This window comes from Sardina pilchardus, chromosome 5 (genome assembly GCF_963854185.1).
Source record: "Sardina pilchardus chromosome 5, fSarPil1.1, whole genome shotgun sequence".
NCBI classification, from domain to species: domain Eukaryota; kingdom Metazoa; phylum Chordata; class Actinopteri; order Clupeiformes; family Clupeidae; genus Sardina; species Sardina pilchardus.
In genome coordinates this window covers 9648199-9673671 of record NC_084998.1, presented here as the reverse complement: position 1 = coordinate 9673671, position 25473 = coordinate 9648199, and the positions used below count along the sequence as shown (strand labels likewise).

At 39.3% G+C, this 25473-nt stretch overlaps 2 protein-coding genes, 1 long non-coding RNA gene and 1 other non-coding gene across 4 annotated transcripts in view; 2 read left to right on the top strand and 2 right to left on the bottom strand.

Moving 5' to 3' along the window:
• Positions 1–8317, bottom strand: part of LOC134079767 (neutral alpha-glucosidase AB-like) — a 9343-nt gene extending 1026 nt beyond the window's left edge. Inside the window, exons 1-10 of the mRNA XM_062535843.1 lie at positions 8164–8317; positions 7656–7757; positions 6060–6168; positions 5845–5972; positions 4478–4657; positions 3603–3668; positions 967–1024; positions 524–614; positions 295–391; positions 6–108 (exon numbers count right to left, since the gene is read on the bottom strand). Of these exons, the coding sequence (XP_062391827.1) occupies positions 6–108; positions 295–391; positions 524–614; positions 967–1024; positions 3603–3668; positions 4478–4657; positions 5845–5972; positions 6060–6168; positions 7656–7757; positions 8164–8183 (954 nt within the window). The 5' untranslated portion in view covers positions 8184–8317. The remainder of the gene's footprint in view (positions 1–5; positions 109–294; positions 392–523; positions 615–966; positions 1025–3602; positions 3669–4477; positions 4658–5844; positions 5973–6059; positions 6169–7655; positions 7758–8163) is intronic.
• A 704-nt stretch (positions 8318–9021) lies between these two features.
• On the top strand, positions 9022–9155 carry LOC134081173 (small nucleolar RNA SNORA57). The gene has a single exon (XR_009939475.1). It is a non-coding gene; the product is annotated as a small nucleolar RNA SNORA57 (small nucleolar RNA).
• A 5455-nt stretch (positions 9156–14610) lies between these two features.
• LOC134080093 (uncharacterized) lies at positions 14611–16446 on the top strand. Its single transcript, XR_009939163.1, has 5 exons — positions 14611–14670; positions 14758–14832; positions 15343–15525; positions 16017–16116; positions 16243–16446. It is a non-coding gene; the product is annotated as an uncharacterized LOC134080093 (long non-coding RNA).
• Positions 16447–16541: 95 nt separating this feature from the next.
• LOC134080092 (zinc finger protein-like 1) lies at positions 16542–21707 on the bottom strand. Its single transcript, XM_062536330.1, has 8 exons — positions 21583–21707; positions 21101–21217; positions 20888–20999; positions 20075–20268; positions 19731–19806; positions 18419–18616; positions 18138–18258; positions 16542–17925 (listed from the first exon to the last, which is right to left on the bottom strand). Exons 2-8 carry the CDS (start codon positions 21200–21202, stop codon positions 17739–17741), a joined length of 990 nt encoding a protein of 329 aa, XP_062392314.1. The 5' UTR covers positions 21203–21217; positions 21583–21707; the 3' UTR covers positions 16542–17738.
• Between the last annotated feature and the right edge of the window lie 3766 nt (positions 21708–25473).

The window sequence follows — 25473 nt, the reverse complement described above, 5'->3', positions numbered from 1 at the left end:
TCTGCGGTGTGCGAGAGGAGCACGGGCACGGCGCCGTACAGAGCCATGGGGTTGTTGAGCTCGTACTGGAACACGTCCAGATTGTACAGCCGGTACGGGTCCCCTCCTCTGCACGGAAAAGATGCATGTTATGGATTACATTGGTCTTAAGGAACAACGCAAAATAAAAGCAGTGGAGCCCATTCACGACTGGTAAAACTGCTATACTGTCCATTTGAGAGGTTGTGTATTTTTTTAATGAGAAAAGAAATTGGACATTAAAATGGAAGGGTGTTACGAAGAGAATATACGCACTCTGTTGATTTAAGTTTGAGGGTGTCTGCATGTTCTGGAATGCCGTAGACATGTTCAACTCCGGGAAAAGAGAAGTCTAAACTGATGGAGGTTGGGCCTGGAGAAGAGAGAAGAGGCACATACACAAAATGGATTTTTAGAGAAGTCACAGTTAAAATGAAATTAGCTAAACCTTCCAACGAAAACCGTGAGGTCAAGAGACAACCTCTACAGATGGGCATTAGTGTACCATTGGGCTTGCCGTCACTGTGAGATTTGAAGGTCTCTTCCCACATGCCTGGCTGATCTTCCTCCTCCTTCGCCTCCTCCTCCTCCTCACCCTGGACACAGATTGGAGGGCAAAGGCCCGTGAATGGTGGAAGGAACATTTCCCAGAGATGAGACATTTCAAAACAAAATGTCTCATCATCATCAACATGTCCTAAATAGCTGCATTAAGTTACATAATATAAACTACTGTAATTTGTTTTTCCATCAAAAATAATATAAACATTTAACACTCTTCTAGATTTGCATTACTGGCTCAATAATTACGACTGCCTATCCAATAATAATAGTCTTAATTTCAGTTAAGACTATGAAACTATTACAGGGATCTTAAAACAAATTTGATCAGAAGGAATTCTAAAAAGTACTAGAACTCGCAGTGGGAGAACAAGTGCAAATAAATACCTTCTCAGCTACATTCTGTTCCACATCTTCACCTCCTTCAGAGTCTGTCTCACTTTTACTGAGCAGACGAAGCACACACATAAACAGTTAATCAGTGTGGATGTTAACTATGTGGATTACACAACACACAAGAGGGGAGCAGCCAGGGCCATAATCAACAGAGCTGCCATCATGCAGATGAGGTGCTACGTTATATACGTGCTACATGAACGTAAGAGAGGTTTTTATCATATCAGTCATAAACACACTGATGACTTGACGTACTGTAAGCATCAAACCAAAGCCAATGACAGATTCATGAGTATGACCCTGAGCCCCTCGATCAGCACAACAGACAACATCTCCAATCACAGAGTTGATCCTTTTTAGAGGTGACTATTATCAGCGGTGTAATAAATTACAGCATGCTTCTGTGTAGATACGCCAGACCACGTTCAATTAGATTAGGGAACAGTCTGAGGTGTTCGATTACATGTTCAGTCGCATAGCAAAATCAACTTGTCAACTTGCTGAGGAAGTCTACAATCACAAGTGTGCTACACTATTGGGTGAGTCCATGTCCATCTACAGTATATACTATTTTAGTGAAAGAAAATGGGACATTAACATTCACAGAATGCTAAGTATGGAGAACAGGGGATCCTGTATGTAGTAGTCTAGAACAGAAAGGGTGAAGTCAGTGTTCACTGAATGCCACCATATGGGCTTATATGCTATCATACTTGGTGAATAGAAATGTATGGAAGGTTTCTGCTAAAATAACAGTTGATTTCCGTTAGACAGGGACATGTCCAACACGTCACTTCAAGGATTTGTTATACGTTCTACATAATAAAGACTTTGAAGGAAATTATGCTGAATGGCAGATTTTGTCTTTATTCCCAGATTTGTCTTACATCTATTTCACTATATTTTAATGTTGCACCAGAAATGCAACATAACATAATGTTAACAAACAATGGTGACAACGTCAAAGCTTATTAACCACACTCAATCCAAGCGATGTGGTTATTTAGGAGATTCCCTTTTCCAGAAGGGGGCATAATTGCCTTTGTTTTCAGCCTCTGCTTGGTTCCAAGCATGGCTGACAACAAAGCAATCAGAACTCCTGCACAGCGTGCAGTACAACAGCTAAAAGTAGAGCAGTGCAAAAAAATTACATTAAGGGAAGTGTAAACTTGCTTTTGTATGCATTTGGCTCTATTTATGTAGATTTGAAGGATTAAACAAGGGCAGGTTGTGTTTTTCGGTCATTTTCATAGGATTGAAATGGTATGTGGGGTAGCTAGAAGGTATGTGAGAGTAGCTCAGTGTATGGGCATTTATTGTACAACGTGCCATAGACAGATCAATTCTGTCAAAATTATTGTTGGGGTATACAATGTGACCAAATAAGTGTATTTATGTGTGAATGAAACATGGTACATCATTGGCACTACATCATACACAAAATTCCAATAAACTGAGCTATTCCACGTTGATTTCTGTGGTCCTACTAGCTACCCCACATACCATTAGACCTATGAGCATTACCAAAAAATGCAATCACACCTTGTTTTTATCCTTAATAACTTCATGTGCATTTGTTGCAGAGACCTCAATCAAATACTGGCTCAACATCAATAAAGTATTGCATTTGCAGGCAAAATAATGCTTGGTGCCATGTGGATACAAAAAAATGAGTTTACAAGACCCTCAATATCATCAGTTTTGCACTTTTTTCACATCTAGGGCCTTATATCAAACTAATGGGTATGAAGTACAAACTTTAAACGATCCAGTCATACCAAGAACATGTCTGTCTTCCACCCTGCAAAGTTTGGGTAGGCTAGGGATAATACTTGGAATAAATATTGGAATTTAACAAAAATAATTTAGTTTTTAGTTTTTGGACCTAAAAATTAGGCAGACAAACTCTGCAAAAATCTGAGACGGCAACCACTTTCCTGGATTTTGTCTGATTTGACACAGAATGATACCATGCATATGGAATACCGTAGGCTACTCATCCAAGAAGCCCATTTAAAATACCAAATGGGATGATGTCATGCATGCACAACACAAAACATGTGTGTAGAAAGGGGAAGGTCTGAACATGACACTGGTTAGTGTAAGAGGGAGTGATCAACACACTGCAGTGATAAGCACTGGTCATTGGTTACATAACAGGAGAGGGTACTGCAGCACAACCACCAGGGCCAGATTCAATTCCTTCACCATATTGTTTTTTTTTTTTACACTTAGCTTGAAACTGCTTTGATCTACAGCATTGCCTTAACATCAGAAGAAATAATGTTGTGCTGAAGCTTCAATGGGCAAACACATAATATAAAGGATTTATTGTATCTGTCCCTTAGCGTGGTGAGCAAGACAAACGTAGCAATATACCACTAATATGGTATCATTTAGCTATATACAACAAATGCTTCAAATATCTACCAGGTAGTTAGGGAATTATAGATATTTTGCTAATCACAATTTAATTATTTATGCATTTCAAAAACATATTGAATGCGTCAAGCATCAGAATTGTGCAGCAGATAACTATGATCTAGCTCTTGCAGTATACAGCCAAATGACCCATCTAGTAAGTTTCTCAGCAACAGACACGATCAAGAACTAAACTGAGCAGTTACCTAGAGAACACGTTCTTGATCTTATCCCACATGCTACCGACTGTGCTAGTTATTTTATGAGAGATACTGGAAGGCATGTAAGACACAGAAAGAGAGAGGGAGCAGTAGATAGATAGATAGACAGATAGAGAGTAGAAAAAGAGGAGGAAAAAGAAGAAACACAGAAATGATCATCAAATAGCAATGGCTTTGTGACAACATATTCACTAGATAGCTTACAAAGAAGACAGCATGTTTCAAATCTTTTATCTACTTAGTAGTAGATACCATTTGCAAATATGTGAAACAGACACCATACTGTGTATTAATCAATATAGAATTGTCACACTAATTGACAGGTGTAAGGTGTCAAACAAACATTTACTGGGCATGTAAACAGAACTTGCATTTCATGTCTATCACATAGAGATATAAAGTCATCATAACAATGTTGACTAAGTTCTATGCTTAATTTGCCACATTATTAGATACATTTTGCTCCTTTATTTGCAACATTAGCCCAATGCATTAGCACAATGATCTGATACTTGTTTGCGAGGCAAAGCTACTGCAAATCCTGCTCCTTAGTTGAAAGTAATTTGCAGGCTTCACTGTAAGTATCAGCAGCAATGCTGTCAGCTAACACTTTCTCACTCTAAAACTGCAGGAAGGTTCTGCGAATGGCCATCTAAGGACTAGGGCAAATAAGTCAGATAAGCATAAGCCAGAATTTGAGACAATAGACAGTTTTGCAAGCCATCGCAGAACCAAAGAAAACAGTCAGAGGGAGTGAGAGGGATGGAGTGTCACATCAGTATGCCTATCCGTGTGTGTGTGTGTGTGTGTGTATTATGTTACATCATGTGTGTGGACACTCCCGTGCCTGGCAGACTCACGTGTCCTTGCGCAGGCGGAGCTGCTCGAACACCAGCAGGCCTCGGGAGTTGATGGACAGCAGGACGTTCGGCCCGTCCACGATATCGAGACGGAAGGGACGGGCGCTGATGATGAGTCGCTGGGAGTCCGCCCCGAGGGAGAGGACCACGCCATTCTCATCTCGATCCAGCACCGAGAGCCTGCGCATACAGTACACAGGGAAAAATCATTAGGGGAAAACCATTAATGAATCTAATGATTGTGTCAGTAATGAGGGGATGACTAATGAGAAATTCATTGTGCATTTGTGATGGGCTCCTCTGAGCATGCACTGCATATGAGGTGATGTGATGCGATGCTCAGCATCAGCTGTTGGGTATTGACTGAAGAGCGCACGGAGAAAAGGGTCAACTTGCAGAGCACAGATATCTTGCACGATAGCAACACATAGCCATAAGACACAGTCACTGATCACATTTTTTTTTTTTTTTGCATTTGTGCACTTAAAACACACATTTGAAATCTAAGAAAAGATGCTAACATAAAATACAATTGAGGCTAAAACTTTTAAACGCTTTCAAAATAGCATTTTTTTTAACCACCAATATTGCTCAAAACAGTGTCAAACCTCGTCAGTAGCTTGCTCTGGGTCTCAACACAAATCGAAGCACCAACAATGTAGTTCGCGAACCCAGAGTTTATAACAGAGGACTGTTAAGAACAGTATTGAGCAATTATAGTGGTTTTGAGCAATATTAGTGGTTAAAAAATCCTATTTTAAAAGTGTTTCGCTCGCCACCCCAAGCTAATCCACTGTTTGCGATTTTGGGCTCTTTTGCCGTTGCTCTGTAGTGCTTGATGAACGAAAAATACTGTCTCTATGGCTTAGTTGATGTGTTTTCATTAAGAAAAACACCCTTTAGTAAATTTCCGCCGGAGTCACACTTTAAGCTCTAAGAGGGTACCACATTTCCCTAAAACTGACGAAAAGAGCATACTCAGGCGTTCTGGGCATGCATTGTAATGTGTTTTAAACAGTAATTTCCAGGATATGAGAACTACATTGCACTACTTAAATGCACTGCGTTAGTTATTATACTGTCCACATATGTACTGTAGTAAAGAAATTGCTCAATTGCACAGTCTGGCTCCTCAAAACATTTTGCCACCTTTGTCACTGCATCTCTGTCAAAAAAGAGACATGTTGAGGAAGAACAAGGAGGAAGAGAGAAATAAGAACATTGGGGATTTGAATTACAATATTACAATACCCATAGTTTGTTTAAACAGACATGTGTGGTTCTGCTATTATTTTCCTATATGACTAATACTGCATGTCATGACATGTACTCGGAGATGAAGCAAATGCTGCTATGGCCAAACTCACGGTTCAGTAGGAGGGTCTTTGACAAGAACATCCGGCACCTCATATCGCGGCTTGAGCGGTTTGAGTTCATTAATTTTGACCCGTGTCATGTTCCCCTGCAGCCTGTAGAGCTCCAGCAGTAATCGCACCTAGTCCACAGAGGAATCTGTTAATATCAGCCGATATGAATCTGAAGAACTACTGATTTGTGTGGCGAGGGAGGTGAGAGTTCAGACCTTGTTGTTGTCATTGATTAGCTGCAGTGTAAGGCGAGTATTACTGAGCTCCAATGTCTCCAGCAGGGCTCTATACGGAGACTGTCCAGGCTTCACATCTCTCTGACGCCTGCAGCAAAACACACAAGATCACGAATCTACTCCAGATGATGATACACAATAACAATACTTTTTTTTAATGATTTCCAGGTCAATCACTCAATCAGGCCACACTGTCATGCATTGTGAAACAGTGATTGGATAGACAGCTTAAAGTCAAGACTACATTTCAGTTTGTTACAATATGCAGTATGTTTCAGTTCTTCAAAAGGCTGTTGCTCTTTTGAGCTCAACAGTCAGTCAATTTACATCTCTCTCTTCTGTGTTCTGGAAGCACCATGCTGACTTATGCTTATGGCTTAGCTTGAGCCACCATTTTCTGTTTCCCCATTTCCGGAGCAAGAACTTCTTCCAAGCAGGGGATTAGTAAGAAACTCATGACAGAGGAGACCTACGACTTCATTGTCCTAGCAAGACAGAGCCACAGGGCTGAGTCTTCAGTAAGTTTAGATACTTAATCTGTTACTCAGTTACTTACGGAGTTAATTTATACACGTTTGTTACTATGCCATGCACTTGGAATACCCTCAGGACTGTGTATTACCGCCAGAGGTTTTCCACGACAAACAGTGATAAGAGAGCCAAACGGCATAAGATGCAATTCCCTTAATTTGACAGAAAGCATATATTGAGTTAAATGTTCTCAGACTTTGCCCCAGCCGTGGCGCAACTGGCTGGGGCACCTGCACCGCACGCCGGCGACCTGGGTTCGATTCCCGCCCCGTGGTCCTTTCCGGATCCCACCTCAGCTCTCTCTCCCACTCGCTTCCCGCATTCTCTCTACTGTCCATGTTCTCAGACTTTTTTCATCATTTGCCACTTTGGAGGAGGGGGATCTCCATTGATCCAGCAAAATGGTAACTTTCTCACATAGTGGTTCCATGTTACATTTCCTGTCATGGTTTTAGCTTATATATGGGCCTGCTTATGACATCTATGCTTGTGTGTGACTATTTGAGAGCTACTGTTAAAGTGAGCAAAGTTCCTGGGTAAAGTTCTTCAGTATCGGCCACACTCCTAGGCTGGGTAAGCCCTGCCTGATCTGCCGGCGATTTGGATTTCACTCTGCAGCTCAGGCTGGAAACTTGCCCATCTACCTCGTCTGCTTCCTGTCCACATCATCTGGGTTCAATCACAAACTAGCTTATCCAAAAGGTGCACTCGGATTGTCTGATTGGTTGAAGGACTATCCAAAATCTTACAGTGTCATTTGAACTATGCCCATTGATCACGCCTCTTGTGCAGTAGAAATAGCAGACTACTGCTCAATCTTAAAATATTGAGTTTAGCATGGTGATAACCAGACTACCACACTCCCACATTGGTCAACATTGCCAGCCAGAACGCAAGATACTGGTTATGTAGTTTCAAAGCAACATTGACCAAAAAGATGCCCCACCCATCATCACCCTTTGAAACGCACTGGATATAGGCGAGTTTGTGAACAAACATACTGATTCTGAATGTATTATATTTGAGAGTGCAGTCAGATCTTACTTGCAGAAGGCACTTTTATCACATGTTTTGAAGTTACTGCGATCCACAGCGTGAGAGATGCTAAAAAGGACAGGCAACAGGATCACTAACAGCAGTCCCATCCTAGGAAATGGGGAGAGGGATGTTCGGTTTAGTTAAAACAGACAATGAACGTGGTCTCATATCAAGTATTTTAACTACAACCTAATCACAAACACATAGTGGTATTTCTGTTTGTAATGGGTATCACGACACATGCAAGCAAGTCTTTGTATGGAAATCGATATGGTTCAGTGTTCACACCGACAAACGTTACTTGACACGTATTTTTCTATGACGATGTAGGCTATCTGGTTATGAACAACTTCGGTAACGTTACAATGTATTCCCTCATTGATCGACAATCAATCGGGGGTATTCTGTAGATCTACAAATATGCACCGCAGCAAAGAATAACGCATTGTTAACCCACTGAGATACACCGATTCCTTTAGTTAATCGTATTAACTTAACAGCTCAGTAACGTTACCTGTCAATGGGAGCCGCCATGTTTCTCTTCAACAGGGTTGACCTTTACCCCTTCAGTCATATGACTGGAACCTTTACGCAGATACTTACGTGTATTTCTTACTTAAAAGAGATCACCAATAGTAATATTACTAAAATGTCGTTTTTTCCCTCAGTGATCCTCGTAATCTTGCTCATGTAAGCAAAATTAAGCTCTTTTAAATTACTTTTTAACAGAGTCTTTCACTGATTGGACATCTTTTGATGACGACACACACATTGAACGTGGTCAGACGTGGTGCACTGGCACGTTGGCCACACACCCTGGTCTCCACATACACTGCAGCTATGCGTCCTCTTGCCATTGTAAGTACTTATTTAACGTTACCAATGTTGAAACTGGGACCAATGTTGGTAGTTTATGTTGTAATCGGTGTACTGAATTGCTTAATGATGCGTTGGTACCAATCGGATCATTATTTAGTGAGACTAGCTATTACAGAAAGTTAACTTTGGTAGTCTGTGCTGTTAGCCTAGCTCACCGGCTAATATTTGCCAGCTCATTTGGCTAATTTACAACACAGAATATCTTTATCATCAAAGTAGGCCTTTGTAGCTGAACATTCTATGAAGCGCTTCCTCTGGGTAATGCTGCTTACTGTGTTTCTTGACTGGTTGCACTAAGTGTGCGTATACTATATGCAAGTGAACAATAATAGCCCAATGCCAAGACCACGTTGGGGTAGTTGAAAAGGCCCATGAAGCCTAATTCCCATGTTTTTTCTTTCTTTCTTTCAGAGGTCTTACTTGCAGTGTTAATCTGTCGCGGGTAAGTTCATATATTTCACTGAATCCTGCATAGACTGTTTAACCCCCAAATCCTCCTCATATTGGCACAGATGGGATCCTTTGTACCCATTTGTGTAATCTAAAGGAGGGAGAACAAACTATCAATTTTAAGACTGCTCACAGATAATGTATTCTGTGGATCTGTCCTTATACTTTGATACAGACAGCCTACGAAATGAACAAATTCAGCTGTGATCATCAAACACATATGTTTGCTTATTTATTTTTATATCTAAATGTGTACATTTTATGTATGGTAAATTTCATCTCACATGTATACACACTTCTTAATCGTGAATCATTGCGTGAGAATTTTTAACTTATTGTTTTCCCTCTGTTACTTCACAGGTACATGGACACTAGGGTAAAATGACCACCTCAGCTACTAGGAGGATAACAGGACTCGTACCACACTGTTATGACATTGGGTGCCTCTCATGCAGCGTTTATACGTCCTCCCTCGCTCCTCGGGCCTCGATCCTCACTGATCTACATAAAGAAAGATAGAAGAAGGTATAGACTATCCCATTGTTGCCGCCACATCATTCTTTATGTAGATCAGTGAGGATCGAGGCCTGAGGAGCGAGGGAGGACGTATAAACGCTGCATGAGAGGCACCCATTGTCTTGTCACCACTTGAACTTGCACCGATCAGCCATAACATTATGACCACTGATCAGTAAAGGGAAGAGTATTAATTGTCTTGTTACAATGATGCATGTCAGTAGATGGGATGTATGAATAATATTTTATTATATTTATATATTGATAATAGTTAACTTGTATTACTCTAAACCTCCTTATGTAAACTAACTGTACTCTACTGTCAACACTGCTCTATATTTCTTGTCCTGTCTATTTACCACCTGTGTCTATCACATTGCACTTTCTGCTTTTTTGCACTTCTGGTTAGATGCAAACTGCATTTCGTTGTCTTTGTACTTGTACTCCGCACAATGACCATAAAGTTGAATCTAATCTAATCTAATTAGGCACCAAGACTTTAAAGTTGATGTGTAGGAAGCAGGAAGATGGGCGGCGACTCTGACCAGGACCAAATTGTGATGGCTAGATGACTGGGTCAGAGCCTCTAAACCTGCAGCTCTTGTGGGGTGTTCCTGGTCTACGGTGGTCAGTAACTAGATATGATTCACTTTTCGATCATAACCAACATAAACTTGTCCAGCAATTTAAACTACAGTAGCTCTTCTGTTGGATCGGACCATGCAAGCCAGCCTTCACTACCCATGTGCATCAACAAGCCTTAGCTATCTATGGCTGTTGCCTGTACCACCCATTTTCTTTCCTTGAACCACTTTTGATAAGTATTTGCCACTGCACACTGGGAACATCCCAGAAGAGCTTCTGTTTTATTTGTCAAGCCATCAGTTTGGTCCTTGTCAGTCACTCGCATCTATTTCCTGGCTTCCAACTAATCAATGAAATATCAATTTGCTGATTTATCCCAACCACTGTTACAAGACAATGTTATTCTGTTAATCAGTATTCATTGTGAAGAAACATCAACATGTCTTTTCCTCCAAAAATGGGACCACCACTGAAGAATGCCTAAGTCGTGTCTCTTTTTTTATACACATAATGTACACATACACATAAATAAACTGAAAATTAGTTTTGAATGTTGTCTTTTGACTCTTTTTCTCCTAAATGTGTACTAGTTTGTCCCTGAAAACTAAGATACATAATTGCTTACTCCTCATTGTGACTTCATAATCTAATTACTATCGACAGGTTTTTCGTTGCATTTCGCTGGGCAATAGTTATTCTTCTGAAACACATTTGAATGAAGGGGTATGCATTTTACCATTAAATATGCCTTAATTAAACAGTGCTGAAACATATTTTAGTACTTCCCAGTCTATCAATACATGAACAGTGACTGTATGTAATACACTTGAAATAGAACATTAATAAATCAGAACTGGTAGACCTTTCTTTTAGCACATTTTCCTTTGAAACAATTGGTTGAAAAGTGTTTGCTAGTGGTTGTAGCACTTTAAGACTTTTTCAGGAGCAAAAATGGTTGACGTAAATCCAATTACATGGCCAGAGCCTAATGACGAGTGAGCCTATTTAAATCACTTTGAAGTGGACAACAGCAAAGGTTACAGCAGATCCTTTGATGTAGAAGTGTCCTTAGACAGTTGCTTTACTGTTGTTTTCTTGAAGTGTGATTTCTTATGTGCATAGGAATTGCTTGACCGAGTGCTTGGATGAATAGAGTAGGCTGCTCTAAGAAGTACGACTTAAGAAAGACGTCTCTGCCGCAGAGAAGGAAAACCTATAGTCATACAGAGCATCTTGGATATAGGAGAAACTGATTTCAAAGTGGATTTCTCCTGGATGCAATGTTGTTCCGGTGCACAGGAATAGTGGGGCCAACCTTTGTAAGTAGTGATAGTGTTACAGTAGCAGACCCATTTATTGATTTCAATTTCAGTGATGATGTATAGTACATGTGCAATCTGCACTTTTTTGTGTTCTTAGCATCGGCCAGAACCCGGAGACTTGATAGAGATATTCCGTGGAACTTATCAACACTGGGCGCTTTACATAGGAGAGGGTGACATAGTCCATCTAGCTCCTCCTTGTAAGCACTGTTGTTTTTGTCACACAATTTTGTTGGTATACATATCAGTGACAATTAGCTCACTTGTTTTCCCTCCCACCATTATCACTGACAAATTGAATGTTTATAGCCTGAGACTACTAACAACACTGCAAGAAGGATTAACTGAAACCAAAATAGCCACATGCACCTGCCCCTAATTATCCACGTGTTGCTTTCTTTGTTTACTTCCTCGTTTTAATCCATTCATATTTGTCTCAGCTGAAATCACAGGGCCTGGTTCAAACCGACTGATGTCTGTGATGTATGATAAAGCAACCGTGCTGAAAGAGCAGCTGATCGAGGTGGTAGGCAGGGACCGATTCCATGTAAACAACCTGCTGGACAAGAAGCATGAGCCGAGGCATGTGTGTGCCATAATGAGGGACGCCCACCACCTTCTAGGCCTGGAGCTGCCTTACTGTGTGCTACGGGGCAACTGTGAACACTTTGTCACCGAGCTACGATATGGTAGGGCAGAGTCTCAACAGGTAGGTTGGTCCATTGGCTGGCCTTTATGCGTTTAATTCCACAATGGTGCTTTTTTTCTATTTTACTTGTTTACCTCATGCTCCATTTAAAGTGATGCTTATAGCCTTCATCACAAATGCTCTCTAATTTGTCCTCCAGATTCATTATGCCGTGAAAGTAGGTGTCGGGGCTCTTGCAGTAAGTTTGAAGATTCTGACAGAGGCGTGGAGGCGTCGAGGGAAAAAGAGACACATAAAAGGGAGAACGCTTCACTAGCCTGTTAGAAATCTATAATAATGTTTATGTTGTGCCTTTTATGTTAACTTCTGTATGTTCTTTAAAATATGTCTTTTTTTTTTATAAACAAATGTCACATTTTATATGTGTTAATGTTATGATTATCAGCAATACCTGTACTCAATAAAAAAAAAAACATTTATAACAACATTGTTATATTCCATTCACCTGGGCTTATCTAAGAAGGTTAAATGTGATTGGTCATTTGTGTGAATAGTTAAATATGGTGAAACTATCCCCATCAACACATTTCTGACATTCCTGGCTTCCAGCCCACTGATCCAGCTCACAACCAACCAAGTAAAACCAACAAACTCACAGTTGAAATTATGTACAACAATAGGCCTATATCAAAAAATGCCATATAATGTTTATTTGTCTGTTGCTCAATTTTTGTTTGTCTGTTTGTTCTTTGCTATGATGCAATGTAAAACATGCCTCTCTCTCACACCTTGGGCCTATAATCTCCAGTCATTATGCTATTCTGAGCTTTTCCTGAAACCATGTGCCTTAATCACTTTGGTTTCCACAGCTATAGTGCCTTAATTAATCCTTCTTTGATACTTATTAAGTCATACTTATGAGTTATGGTTATAATGGCATTTATTTATTTTACATTAGGATGTTGTTTATTGAGATTGCATTGCCATTATTGTTCATTGCCATTATTGTTCATTACTGTCAATTCCCTTAAATAGTTTACCAACCTTTTACATTTTTACTATTGTAGCCTACTTAGAGCGTCTGCTATATCTTATAACCAACCACAACTCATATGTGTACAAATCAAATAACTTTATTATAGTCAATAGTTTCTGGGAGCTTTCAAAGAAAAAAAAATAGAAATGGCAATCGTAAATTCAAGAAATGTATGGAACGAATTCAGCACGGTGCGGCCGGTGTTATACGGTAACTGGCTTCCCGTGTCAACTTGCTTCCTTGATGACGTTCCACGATTGATGACGTTTCTTCGACAGATGTGGCACCTTGATTTGTCAACTTTCTGATATAAACGGGAGACGAACGAATACAAATATGCATGACATCTTTAAATGTCAAAATTGGTTGTAGTAGGCTACGAGCACTGGATCATGAATATGCCATCGAAAAATTATTACCTAAATAAAGTCATAACTCCACGTGAGATTCGAACCAGCAACAAACTAGGTAGCAAGATTGTCAGTCTACCACTCATCTAGTCACGCCACGAACCATCTGTAGAATAACTGTGACGTGTAGGGAACTTGAATTCCTCCATTTATATTATGATTGTAGCAAGTTAACACGCCTGATCATGTTATCTTGCTACCGAGTTATCTTGCTACCGTTGCCCAAGCCATTTCGTAGGCCTTCTAAGTTGGTTATCATGGTTAAGTTTTACAAACGTTTCAGTAACTTCTAGGCTATGGCCACCTCTACCTGTCTGTAGCAGAGACACATGAACGCCAGCAAATAAATAGGCTAAAATAAAAATATGTTGTCTAATTTTGTATCCTTTTGTCCAGCCTAGACTATCCTTTTAAGAATGCAGTTCATGAAACACGGACATTGAAATGCAATGGGCAGAAGAAGTCTAACGTCTCCATATTTTACGCAACATTTACGCACAAGGATAGTCAAAACTCAGTAAACACGTAGGCTTATAGGGTATTAACGATAACGTTGCTGACATGTAAACATGGATTTGGTAGATGTTTTACAATAGCCTACTTCATTTCTCTACTTAAAAGGATAAATGGCTTGGGTTAATGGCTTGGGCAACGGTAGCAAGATAACTCGGTAGCAAGATAACATGATCAGGCGTGTTAACTTGCTACAATCATGATATACTTGGTATAAGTCAAGTACCCTAAACGTCACAAATCACATAAGAGTGTTTGTGGCGTGAATAGATGAGCAACAGCCTGTCAATCTTGCAGCCTTGTTTATTGCTGGTTCGACTCCCACGTGGAGTTATAATTACTTTATTTAGGTATTAATTTTTCGATGGCATATTCATGATCCAGTGCACGTAGCCTACTACAACCAATTTTGACATTTAAAGATGTCATGCATATTTGTATTCGTTCGTCTCCCGTTTTTATCAGAAAGTTGACAAATCAAGGTGCCACATCTGTCGAAGAAACGTCATCAATCGTGGAACGTCATCAAGGAAGCAAGTTGACACGGGAAGCCAGTTACCGTATAACACCGGTGATTATGACGCGGACACTGTGATCCAAAAATAGATTGAAGGAGCTGCAACCAAAACTCAGCTTTGATGCTCGGATTTAACATTTAAAGGTAAGCCAGAAAATCGATATTCTCGAAGTCTAACTTGTGTACGAATATACTGATTGTAATAGCAACCCGTTTAATTTAATGTCCTAGGGTGAGATGAGTCATCAGAAGCAAGTCGTAATAGATAACACGGCAGGTGACGATGAGGACACATTTTTTGAGCACGTATGTGAAGGTTTTATCGTTCATTTACGATCCATAAAACACTTGCTAGGCTGGAAGAAAGCCAAATATACCCCGCCCACAACATTTGATGTTCTGATTCTATGAATCGATACGAATTCGAGTCTGATTTTGCTGTTAAAAAATAATTAGGCCTAAAAACTGAAACTTGTATGACAGTGGCAGGCAAAATCAGGGGTCACCTCACATCATAAAATAACTGGGAAGCCGGGCATGGCAATTGCATTTGTTTGTTTTAATTGTTAAAAAAAAAAAAAAAAGTAATCGATGCCAAAGTACACAAAGAAACACAGGACATCATATCTTATCCTTGTGGTCTCATCATAGCATTGCATCAAACAGCAGCGCATCCATCCTATATATATATATACTACCACAATAAGAAAATAAAAAATAAATTTAAAAAGTTAATATTAACGACAGCAATAATAATATTTTAAGGCATATGAAATGTGAGGTTTCTACTATTGACCACAATGCTTTCGCTTACAGGAGCAGACATCGATGTTTATGACATGGGTACTGTCAACCACTCTGACCAAGAAAAAACTGTACTACTTCCTGTCAGTGCTAGCCTGCCTATTCCAGGCGGCCATGCTGGCATCAGATATTGTGTATCACTTTCTTTTAAAAAACCATCGCTTCCCCAGCCACAAGCACACAGAGGGCATACTGGTAAAAACTCTGCATAACCTTTCAAACTGGATATGATGATTCATGATACATTTTGTTTAATATGCACTTAGTCTTTTGAGCGTTTGTTATGTGTTATGGTTTGTATAATAGTATTGTTTTGTTATAATTTGTCCATTGATAGAATTTGACATTTATTTTGCTATTGTCCTTAAATTTAGCCATACCATGCCATAGTTAGGCTATTGTTATTATATGATTAATTGAGTGACTTATTTGATTGCTATTCTCATCTTCATTGTTTCTTTCTCATTAGGTTAGTGCTTAAAATGATTGTTTTATACAGTTTTATTGATAATATTGCTGTTCTCCCTATTTTGTAATTGTTCACTGTTAATTTTATTTGTATTGTTATTTATTTGTATGTCGCTTTGGACAAAGGCGTCTGCTAAATAACCATAATAAGACATTATGACGATTCACACATGTAGGCAACTCTAAGTATCATTCACGCTCATATTATCCCCTTACAGATTATCCAGGTTGTGACTTTCTACTGGTCATTACTAGCCTCAGTGTACTCCCTTCAAGCAGGAAATCGCAGAATGGGCTACTTATCTTTGGCATCAGTCCGTGAGTTTCGCATTCCAAGTCAAGTATTGCTCACTTTTTATTTTCATGAAGGTCGTTTTTTTTTTACCACATGATGCAACATGGCTCTGAAGTGATCTCCCAACTCTTCTCCTCTCCATCCTCTAGTTCTTAACCTAAGCGTTTTTTGCCTCCGGTTCGGTTATGAGTTCATCATGATGAGGTTCAGAGCAGAGGAATACTGAGACGAACTGGCTCGGAGGACTATTATAGGACTGCCTGGTCAACTCTCTGAATCCATGCAAGCCACAATCACTGTCCACACAGTGATAAACACAATAAACATCTACACCCAAGGCACTGTGCACATTCTTTTTCCATGCTCAAGTCAAACTTATCAAATAAATTGTTTCTGGATTGATAACTCCATTGACTTAAAAAAATTAAGTATAACTTTCATATTTAAAAAGGTCATTATTTAATAGTCAGAAATGTAAATAAAGCAGTCAGTAAGCTGAGGCTCAGCTGCTTTACAAATGTTGTCACTGTACAGATGAGTTGTTCCTCTATAAGAAACATTTTGCAACAACAGCAAAATATTTTTGTTGGTTTTCTTTTACAATTTAATTTGTTGAATGTATGAAGGGTCAATCTGCTGGAACAAATTAATAACCGTTTATACATTTTCAATGTCCAACTATCAAAAAAAGAAAAACGAAGATAGTGTTACAGCTCTATAAAGTGTATTTCCAGTTTTCTTTCCATAAGCAAATTAAAAATAAAACATAAGTTAAATTAAATCACTGAGGAAGATCTAATGTATGGCCTTTTATACTCATTGGGGCAAGCACAAATAAAAGCCATTCAGTCTCATTTTAATGTCCTTGTGTATGGTTACACAAAACAAGATTGTGTTTGTTGCATATACTCTGAAATAAGTTATACATCATATCAAATACCATTTATACTGGGCATAAAACCAAAGCTCTTGGTTAATTGTGGTCAGTGTACAGGAAATGAAATTTAGCAATGGATACTGCTGTGTAAATATTACATGTATTTTCCCATGTGATGAGTCAGCTGGGGAAAATATTGTCTTATATTTCCAAGAATTGAATCTAAGTAAGAAGCAAGGAAAAAAAAAAGAAAGAAAAAAAAAAAACACACTGAAGGCAACCCAAACCTCAACAGGCATAAAATAGAGTGCTGTACAGCACAGTCAGGGTCTAAAAGGGGGGGGTCTACAAGTACTGCATGTGAAAAATATATGATATATTAAACTATATTGACCAGAAAAGACATTGCTAAACCAATCATCTTCTGTAAATTAAATCTCCGTGTGTACAGCACACATAATCCAATAAGGGGTAGTGTGGAGACGTTAAGTTGTTGCAAAACATGAAAAGGTGCAGAAAATATTGGTACACACATCGATAAATATATGTCTGCAAAGTCTGTGGAGGCAGTGCTGTGCTCTCACCGTGTCCTGGCCGGGCTCTATATTCCCCACGTACAGTCCAGGGACAGAGGGTACTGCTCAGCTGGTCCCGCCACAAAATGAAGAAAGAACTCGGAAGAACACCTACGGCCGTCCACCACGCGTGACTCCTGACCGCTGCGCTGAGCTGAGTGGAGCGGAAGAGGAGAGCTGAAAGAAGAGAGAGTCACATGGGGCCCACGCGAATGTTGGGGTTGAACATGGGATCCAGGTTGGGGTCTGAATCTGCAGAGGCGCGACCCAGTTTGGCCATGATGATGATGAGGGTGAAGAATCCGATGACCCCCAACACCAATAGCAGGAAGATCCTCTGCTTCAGAGTCAAGGCCTTCCTCTTCCCACCTGTGCGATTCCTAGCAAGAAATAAAATATATTTGTTCACACACACACACACACACATACAGTATATATGCTCAAACAGTATAAACGTGAAAGGTTTTAGGTCCTAGGGAGCCTATACAATGTGACTATCAAATTTAGACCAGCAATGAATTACCTAATCACCTTTTTAAAACAATGGGTTTTTAAAACAACTTGAAAGCGTTACCTCAACATAGAGACTTACTTGAGAATCTGCGCAAACCAACTCAGAGTTGGGCGCCGCCGATACTTATCATCATCAATGTCAATCTGAGTCACAGTGGTTCCGGACTCTCTTGTGTCATATATCTTTCTCGGAGATGAAGCTAAGCACACATAAATCATTTTAAATTATTTTTTTTAAATCAAATTAAACAATACACTAATATAGTTTGGATTACAGAAACTATGAAGATGTATTTGCTTACAATTTATCAAAATAATATATAGCTGTCCGTCACAACAGGATATAAAGGGCAGATTTACCTGAACTTATTGTAACTGAGTCGTTGGTAGTTGCAGCAATCATATTAACGACTGAGTGGTCCTCTGTAGTAAGTCTTCCATTGTTGTGACTGACTGCTTCATCCTCTAGCTGGACTGGGGTGGGGGTTGGGTCAGGACTGTACGTGTGCGTGGGATAAACTGTCTCAGCATAGGATATAGTGGGCTCCACTACTGGCGCTAGTGTGAAAACGAGACAGGGCACAGTGCATGTTGAGACAGAAAACAGACCAGATGCTACTATACCCTTGTGCTACTGAATGAGCAGGGAAGGAACAGCCTGAGACAAATTGAGACAAACCTATTGCTGTGGACACTCGTGCGGACAAAGTAACCTTTTATCTTAAAAAAAAAAAAAAAAAAAAAAACAATCTACACACATGAGGCTGATTATAGTCATTCAAAATATAATTACAAAAACAAACAGTACATAAGCTTAGGTTTGACAGGAACTTCAATCAACCAGACAAGAGAAACAGCTTGTGTAACCTCCCTCCCTTCCACCTCTTACATCAATAGTGGCACAGTGACTTAGTGCTATGTTTGGCACGCATTATCCCTCTGCATATTAAATAGGATAATGCTCACCTGCAGCGGTGGTTGCATGCAATACTACACAATACAATACAGTGTGTAACAGCAGCATTATGGAGCTCATGAATAGCCTGGACAGTAGCTGTGCTTGTTTAGTCCATTTCAGGAGCATACCGTAATTTCCCGACTACTAGCCGCGGCTTATTGATTGATTTGACAAAATTTCATCAGCTATGAGGTTAATACAGGGGGGCAGTTAATATGGTGTTTTGTTTCTTTTAACTTGCATAAAACACTTTTGCGCGGCCTATACACAATCTGGCTTATATGTGGGAAATTGCTGCATTGTCCCCTTAGAATTATAAGGTTCTAACTGATATTTTTGTCAAAATTGAGTTATTGACATATTCTTATTCCGTGGCACCTTAAGAAGGCCAGGTGAGGCATTTCTTGTAGTTGTATGCATTTTTGGACATTATATCTCAAGAGGTTTGTTCCGTTTATCAGTACAACTCCATGAAATTCTATGAGTTTGAAGCTCAATATCTCTGAACATCTCTGAACATCTCTGAACATCTCTGAACATCTCTGAACATCTCTGAACATAGACAAAACCTTATACGATATTTCAAAGCCCACATTCAAACTTTTTCCTTACAAAACATAATAAGGTTTAAACAGACAAGCATTTCACACCTTGGAGAAATGTAGCACAGGCTATACAAGAAGACAACAAGCTAAAAACACACAAGTCACTTACTGTCAAACGTGGACCAGTCATTGTAGTCTGTAACATCATGTGTAGCGCTCTCTTGTGTCTCTGGAGCCTCTTCAATCTTGAGTTGAACAAGAAGCACAAACACAGAACACGAGTCATCATCACTCATGCTTAATATATAAATTGGACCTACACCTCAGAATCACATTGTCACTGGTGTGAAAGTTGAGAGATAATACATTTTACATTTCTGCCGACTTTGTTTTTGCTGTACAACACTATTTATCTATGACCTTACATCACAATTTTAATAACATATTAATAACATTATAAATAACATATTAATTTCATAACAAAACAATAGAATGTCCACTCTTGATGCCTACCAGTGGCAGGCCCAGTCCAGCTCTGGCCCAGTTGACAGAGGAGAGCTGCTCCCTCAGCGTGTCTGCGATTGGACTGGCCAGATTAGAGGGTGGGAACACCGGACCTTGACAGGAGGGGCACTGGTAGCCGGCAGGCGCCGTATACAGAGGCAGCCGGGCCGCCAGGTCATTTAGACATGACCAGTGAAACAAATCTGAAATTGAGACGAGAAAAAGCTGCAGACCGGCAAGAAAAACACTCTACTCCAACACTCCCACATAGAGCATTTCAAATTGATTTGAATATATATCATAATTCAACATTAATATTATGACAAAATACTAAACGGAAATATGAAGAACTAGAATAAGCCGTCAAAGGCAAATAATGTTAACATATAGGCGTCGCCTACAAAGGAATTTGGTTCTATTCATGGCTCTCCTGAAGACAATGGTGTAAGACAAAAGTGTTATACACAGACATATTCAACAACAGACCAAAAGTGTAGAGTTTACAGACAACAAGCATGATACATAAAATACCCACTCATCTTGCATGAAGAGTGAATAGTGAATGTGCATTTTGAATCTTTCTGCAGTACAATTGATGAGCACAATACAAGTGCTTGTTAGCTTGAGTGCATGTGAGTAGATACTGCTTGTGTGTCAACTGTCAACTGGTTTTGGCTAAGCTCTGTAGCAACTGCTGGTTGGAAGAGGTTGTGTATAAATTAATACATTACTTTAATCCTTGATCATTTGCAAAAAAAACCCAATAATGACAGGAAAATACCAAGGACTCCTCATTAGTCGATAAATGATCACTGATCTTACCATAACAAACCAGTCTCACGGTGTCCTGTGCGTTGAGTGGATTGTTGCACAGGGAGCAGTTGGGGTTGTAGTCGCTATCCTGTAGCCATTGTAGGTATGACTGAACTATACACTAGTAACAACACAAGGGGGGAAAATGAGTCATTATGAATCCACTTCAGGTACAAATTATTTACTTTAATAGGGGGCTACTAAAACGCATCTTTCACCGACCTTATTGTGATTAGACACAAGACAGTGTTCACAGACGTTGACACGATGTTCAAAACAGAATAGGTTGGTCACCTTCCTTTTGGGACACTTGCAGAGACCCATGACCTGTCGTTAAAGCTAATTAGAGACAATTCGGTTACTGCTGAGGGCAACCTATGGGGGCAACAGAGATAGCCTGCAACCTAGCTAACAATACAGAATTGCTTTCAAACTTGCAGCCATCTGGACGAGATAGATTAGTAACTACGTCATGTCTGCCCCAACGCTATGACCGACAGCGATTCATGAACACCAATCATATTAATATTATTGATATTTAACTTTAGAGTACATGCAAATGCCTTAACACACAGGATAACTTTGTTAGCTATAGCTATTTAGCAAGCCCAACTAGCTACCTAGGATAGCAAACGTTAACTGCATATATTAGGAAAGAAATATGTCAACGTGGAATAATGGTCTAAAACACTGATTTTCGGTACCAGAGGAATGTAGGGTCTCCGTTGATCCCGGGCAATTCCCCGTAATACAAACACTGTCTTAATCCAGAATGTACCAGTTGTACGGAACTAGCTTGTAGGCATTTTCGCATATTTTGCCACGTCTCTTCCGCTATTGTCGCATGTCAATGACGCAACCAACACAAAGGGGTGTTTCCTTTACTGTTTATGGTCTGTCATCTGTCTCACTTGTTGAATTAAATAGATCTTATATGTTTTCTAAAAAAGATATTATCTGTTATTTCACCCATAAAGACAAAGCTACTGACTTTCTTGCTAACTTTTTAATTCTTTCATGCAAGTTTTTTATCCATAAACACAGATTACTTAAAACCAAACCAAAACTGAATGTATTCTTAATAGAATTTCAATTTCTCCTGAAACCTCTAAAAATGGTAAAAGATAAAAAGAATGTACTGCTTCTTGAATACTATGACAATCTAATGTCTCAATGACAATTTAATCTTTGTGCCTCCCCTTCAGTTAAGATTGTGTAACTTTATGACCCTTGCATATCTTTTTTATTGTTATTTTTATTATTTTATTATTATTTATCTCTGTTTCTTGTATGTGTGTATTTTTATTTATTACATGTTATTTGTTGATGATTTGAATGTATTATTAATTCTTTTGGTATTGATTGTATCAGATTTCTACACTTGTATTTGCACCATCTTTACAATAATAATAAAAAAATGTTTATGGTTTATTGACAGGTCTCTAAGGAAAGATATCAAAGTCCTACAACTATCAAGGACACTTTTTAATGCAAGTGGAGTTTGCTAAGGGGTAATATGCTCTCACAACTACTTACTCATATGACCTAATTTTCTGGTAGGCCTACTGTTGTGGGTGGTTTATGCTTCTCAGAGCATCACAATATTTATAGAAATATCAGAGCTTTATTCCAGAATATTATCGCTACTATACCTTTTCCCCTGATTTTATGATTGATGATCTTAATGTCTATATTGACACAATAAAGTAGCCTAGGCTACTTTACACATTCTAAGGCTGAAAACTGCAGGACTGTTGAGTTTGTTGGTTTCCCCCCCCCCTAGTAGGCCTACCTACCTGTATCAGTAGGCTACTTCTGTAGGCTACATAGTGTGCGTGTGTGTGTGTGTGTTCATAGCCTTTATCTTGTATTTGAGTTAATGAACGTGTCTGTAAAAAAGTAGCCTACAAATGCTATGCTATTATGTAGCATTAATAAAAGGACCTATGATAAGACTTTTAAAAATCTGTATTGATAGAGAAGAGTTTTCATTTTATTGTCAACCATGTGAGCCGTGGGCCTACAGGCCTTGCACTTCACACAAAAATGTTATGCACACAGTGTATATGAGCACACCAAATGGGGAAACACAGAGCAAGGGTTTTGAAGATCTACAATATATTTGATAATCAACATCCCAAAAGAAGCAGCATCAGGCAAACAGACCATCAGACAAAGGCACACAACACGACTGGCATGCAACGACAACCGTCTGGTCCTCTGCTACTTTGCAGACGGCAGAGCATCTGTGTTTTTAAAGCAGCATGGGACCTATGCAAAGTGCATTTCGCTGTCTTTGTCCTTGTACTCGCGTAATTGCGCACAATTACAATAAAGTTGAATCTAGTCTCATCTGATCTAATCTGAATAATTAACAGAGAAAATGAGAAATCTTGGGGTAATATTATTTCAGACACTTTTTTATCATTGCCTTTCCTGAATCCTTCTCTAGCCTTTCCCTAAATTATGTGTTAGACAAGTGCTTTATGATTTATTTAATGAAATTATTCATGGAAAAAAATATTTATTTTCTTTTGTTTTTAAAGAGTGTTGCACTCTCATGTTTGCTACAATAGTCTGTGTCCTGTCGTCTGGGTTATGTAATCACACGAGTGTGTTTAGACATGAGGTTGCCAACCTGTCTGAGTGGAAGAGGAGCATAACCTTCCACTCTCTCTAGAGGGTCACGCTAGTGCAGTGGTGGCATTGATTTGTGGGGGAGTCCACTGGTCTGTCGCACCATTTAGAGTTCTTTTCAATTATCAGCACGTATACCGCGTATCAACATTTTAATGTTTGTCAATGCTTATTTAGATTTTTAAGTGTCAAAATGATTAGTGTTTATCAGTAGAATTAGTGTAGCTTTTTTTTAGTGGTATACTGTAGCTGTTGTCAGAAGCGTAATTTGCATGTGTGTGACTGTGGTTGAACCTGTCATACTTATTGGAATTCAATGAAACACACAATTATTCCATCTCCATTATGAGCTATCATGAACTACTGCGTTGACATAATAGGGGCACAGAGGTCAATAGTGAACACGTGTCCAGTACACGAATAAGCCTCCAAGCATCGGAAATAATGCAAAGATTTATTTTTTTTTTTTTTTTAAGCTGCTCACCTAAGCATGGAATCATAAAAAGCCTCGACTCTTACAGTGGCTATATCAGAAACACAACTTTCCTTCACGATTATTGAGATCCAGAACTTACTTTATTCTCATCAAAATCCTTAACATGCCAATTATACAATGCCCTTTTCCCATCTCTGGATACTGACAAAAACTGTATTAAACAGCTTTGTTCTTTTACTGAAACAACACCCGCATGTTCAAGTCAGACATCTGAGCCCACCATAACACTAAAACAGCCCAAGTTGTAAATGCTCTGCATGTAATAAAGATGTGTAGCATTTTCTGTGTAATTTGTAATTGTAAAAATAAAACATCAACTAATATTTGAAGTTTCTGAATGTCCTGGCCTCATCTATTTTCATGTTGCTGTGTGTTGTGCTTCGGGCTGTTGGGTCTGTATTGGCTTTATTGACAAATGTCCTTCACGCCTTCCTGGACACTGGAAAAATTAGCTCTGTCAGATTCAGAGGGACACCTCTTTGAATAAAACACTTGGAACAACTGCACCCTTTGTCATTTTGTTGGATCCGTTGGATTAATCAGAGCTCTTTGTTACATGTAGTGGCCTGCAATATGTCTGTGGGAGCGAATCATTTGTTGAATTAAATGATTTATGAATGATGAATTCCTAGATTTGCCATACAGTATTCATTCAGGTTTTTCCTGTTTTTGGATTTTCCAAAAGATTTTCCATGGTGAAGGTAAGTGGATATCGTTGGTTGAACTCAACGTATTAACATTTGTGACTTTTTAAATCTCTGACAGAACTTTTTCAATTAAATATGAATAAGTCAAATCACCTTATTAAATATGAATAATGTTTTATGCTTGTTGCACTAAATGTATCATTGTGGGCACCAACACAAAAAACAAAGGTGATGAATAATTTGAACAGACTGGAATATGTGGTTTTAGTTCTGTTTTTAACCATGTAGTGTTGTAAGAAAAATAGCAGTAATATATTAAAAACAAATTAAAGCAAGACCAAACCTCTGGAGCCACATTTTTCTTCAATCAGAAAAAAAGCCGTCTAGGCCCGCACAAAGACGCGTTTGAGGACTTGGGAATTGGGAAACAGCAGTTGCTGGAGCGGTTTCTAACCCCTGTGCATGATCATCCCAAGAGCAAGCGTGTGCCTGCGGAGATGGCCCACCACCAACCACACCACCACCACCGTCACCATTCTCACCACCGCCACCATCCACACCACCACCAGCAAGAGCATCACCGCAGAGACTCACACTGGGAGGACGACCCGGAGAATCATCCGTGAGTAACATTTCTTCTTTACAAATAATGTCATGAAGACTGCACTATTTCTTTCAGTAATGGCACTGAAAATACCAGGGGGCGCCAGTCACAAAACAAAGCCTTTGCATCATATGAGTAGCTATGGTATGACAGGAAGAAGGAGTGCAAACCTAGTGAAAACACTGAGTCAGTATGTGGCCGTATAGATTTT

Excerpts from the sequence above, each read along its gene's own strand:
- LOC134080092 (XM_062536330.1), bottom strand. The coding sequence starts at position 21,202 with ATGGGTCTCTGCAAGTGTCCCAAAAGGAAGGTGACCAACCTATTCTGT. Across the intron at positions 19,807-20,074 it reads CTGGACTGGGCCTGCCACTG|ATTGAAGAGGCTCCAGAGAC; the intron begins GTAGGCATCAAG and ends GTTCAACTCAAG. Across the intron at positions 18,259-18,418 it reads CTCAGTTACAATAAGTTCAG|CTTCATCTCCGAGAAAGATA; the intron begins GTAAATCTGCCC and ends ATGTGTGCTTAG.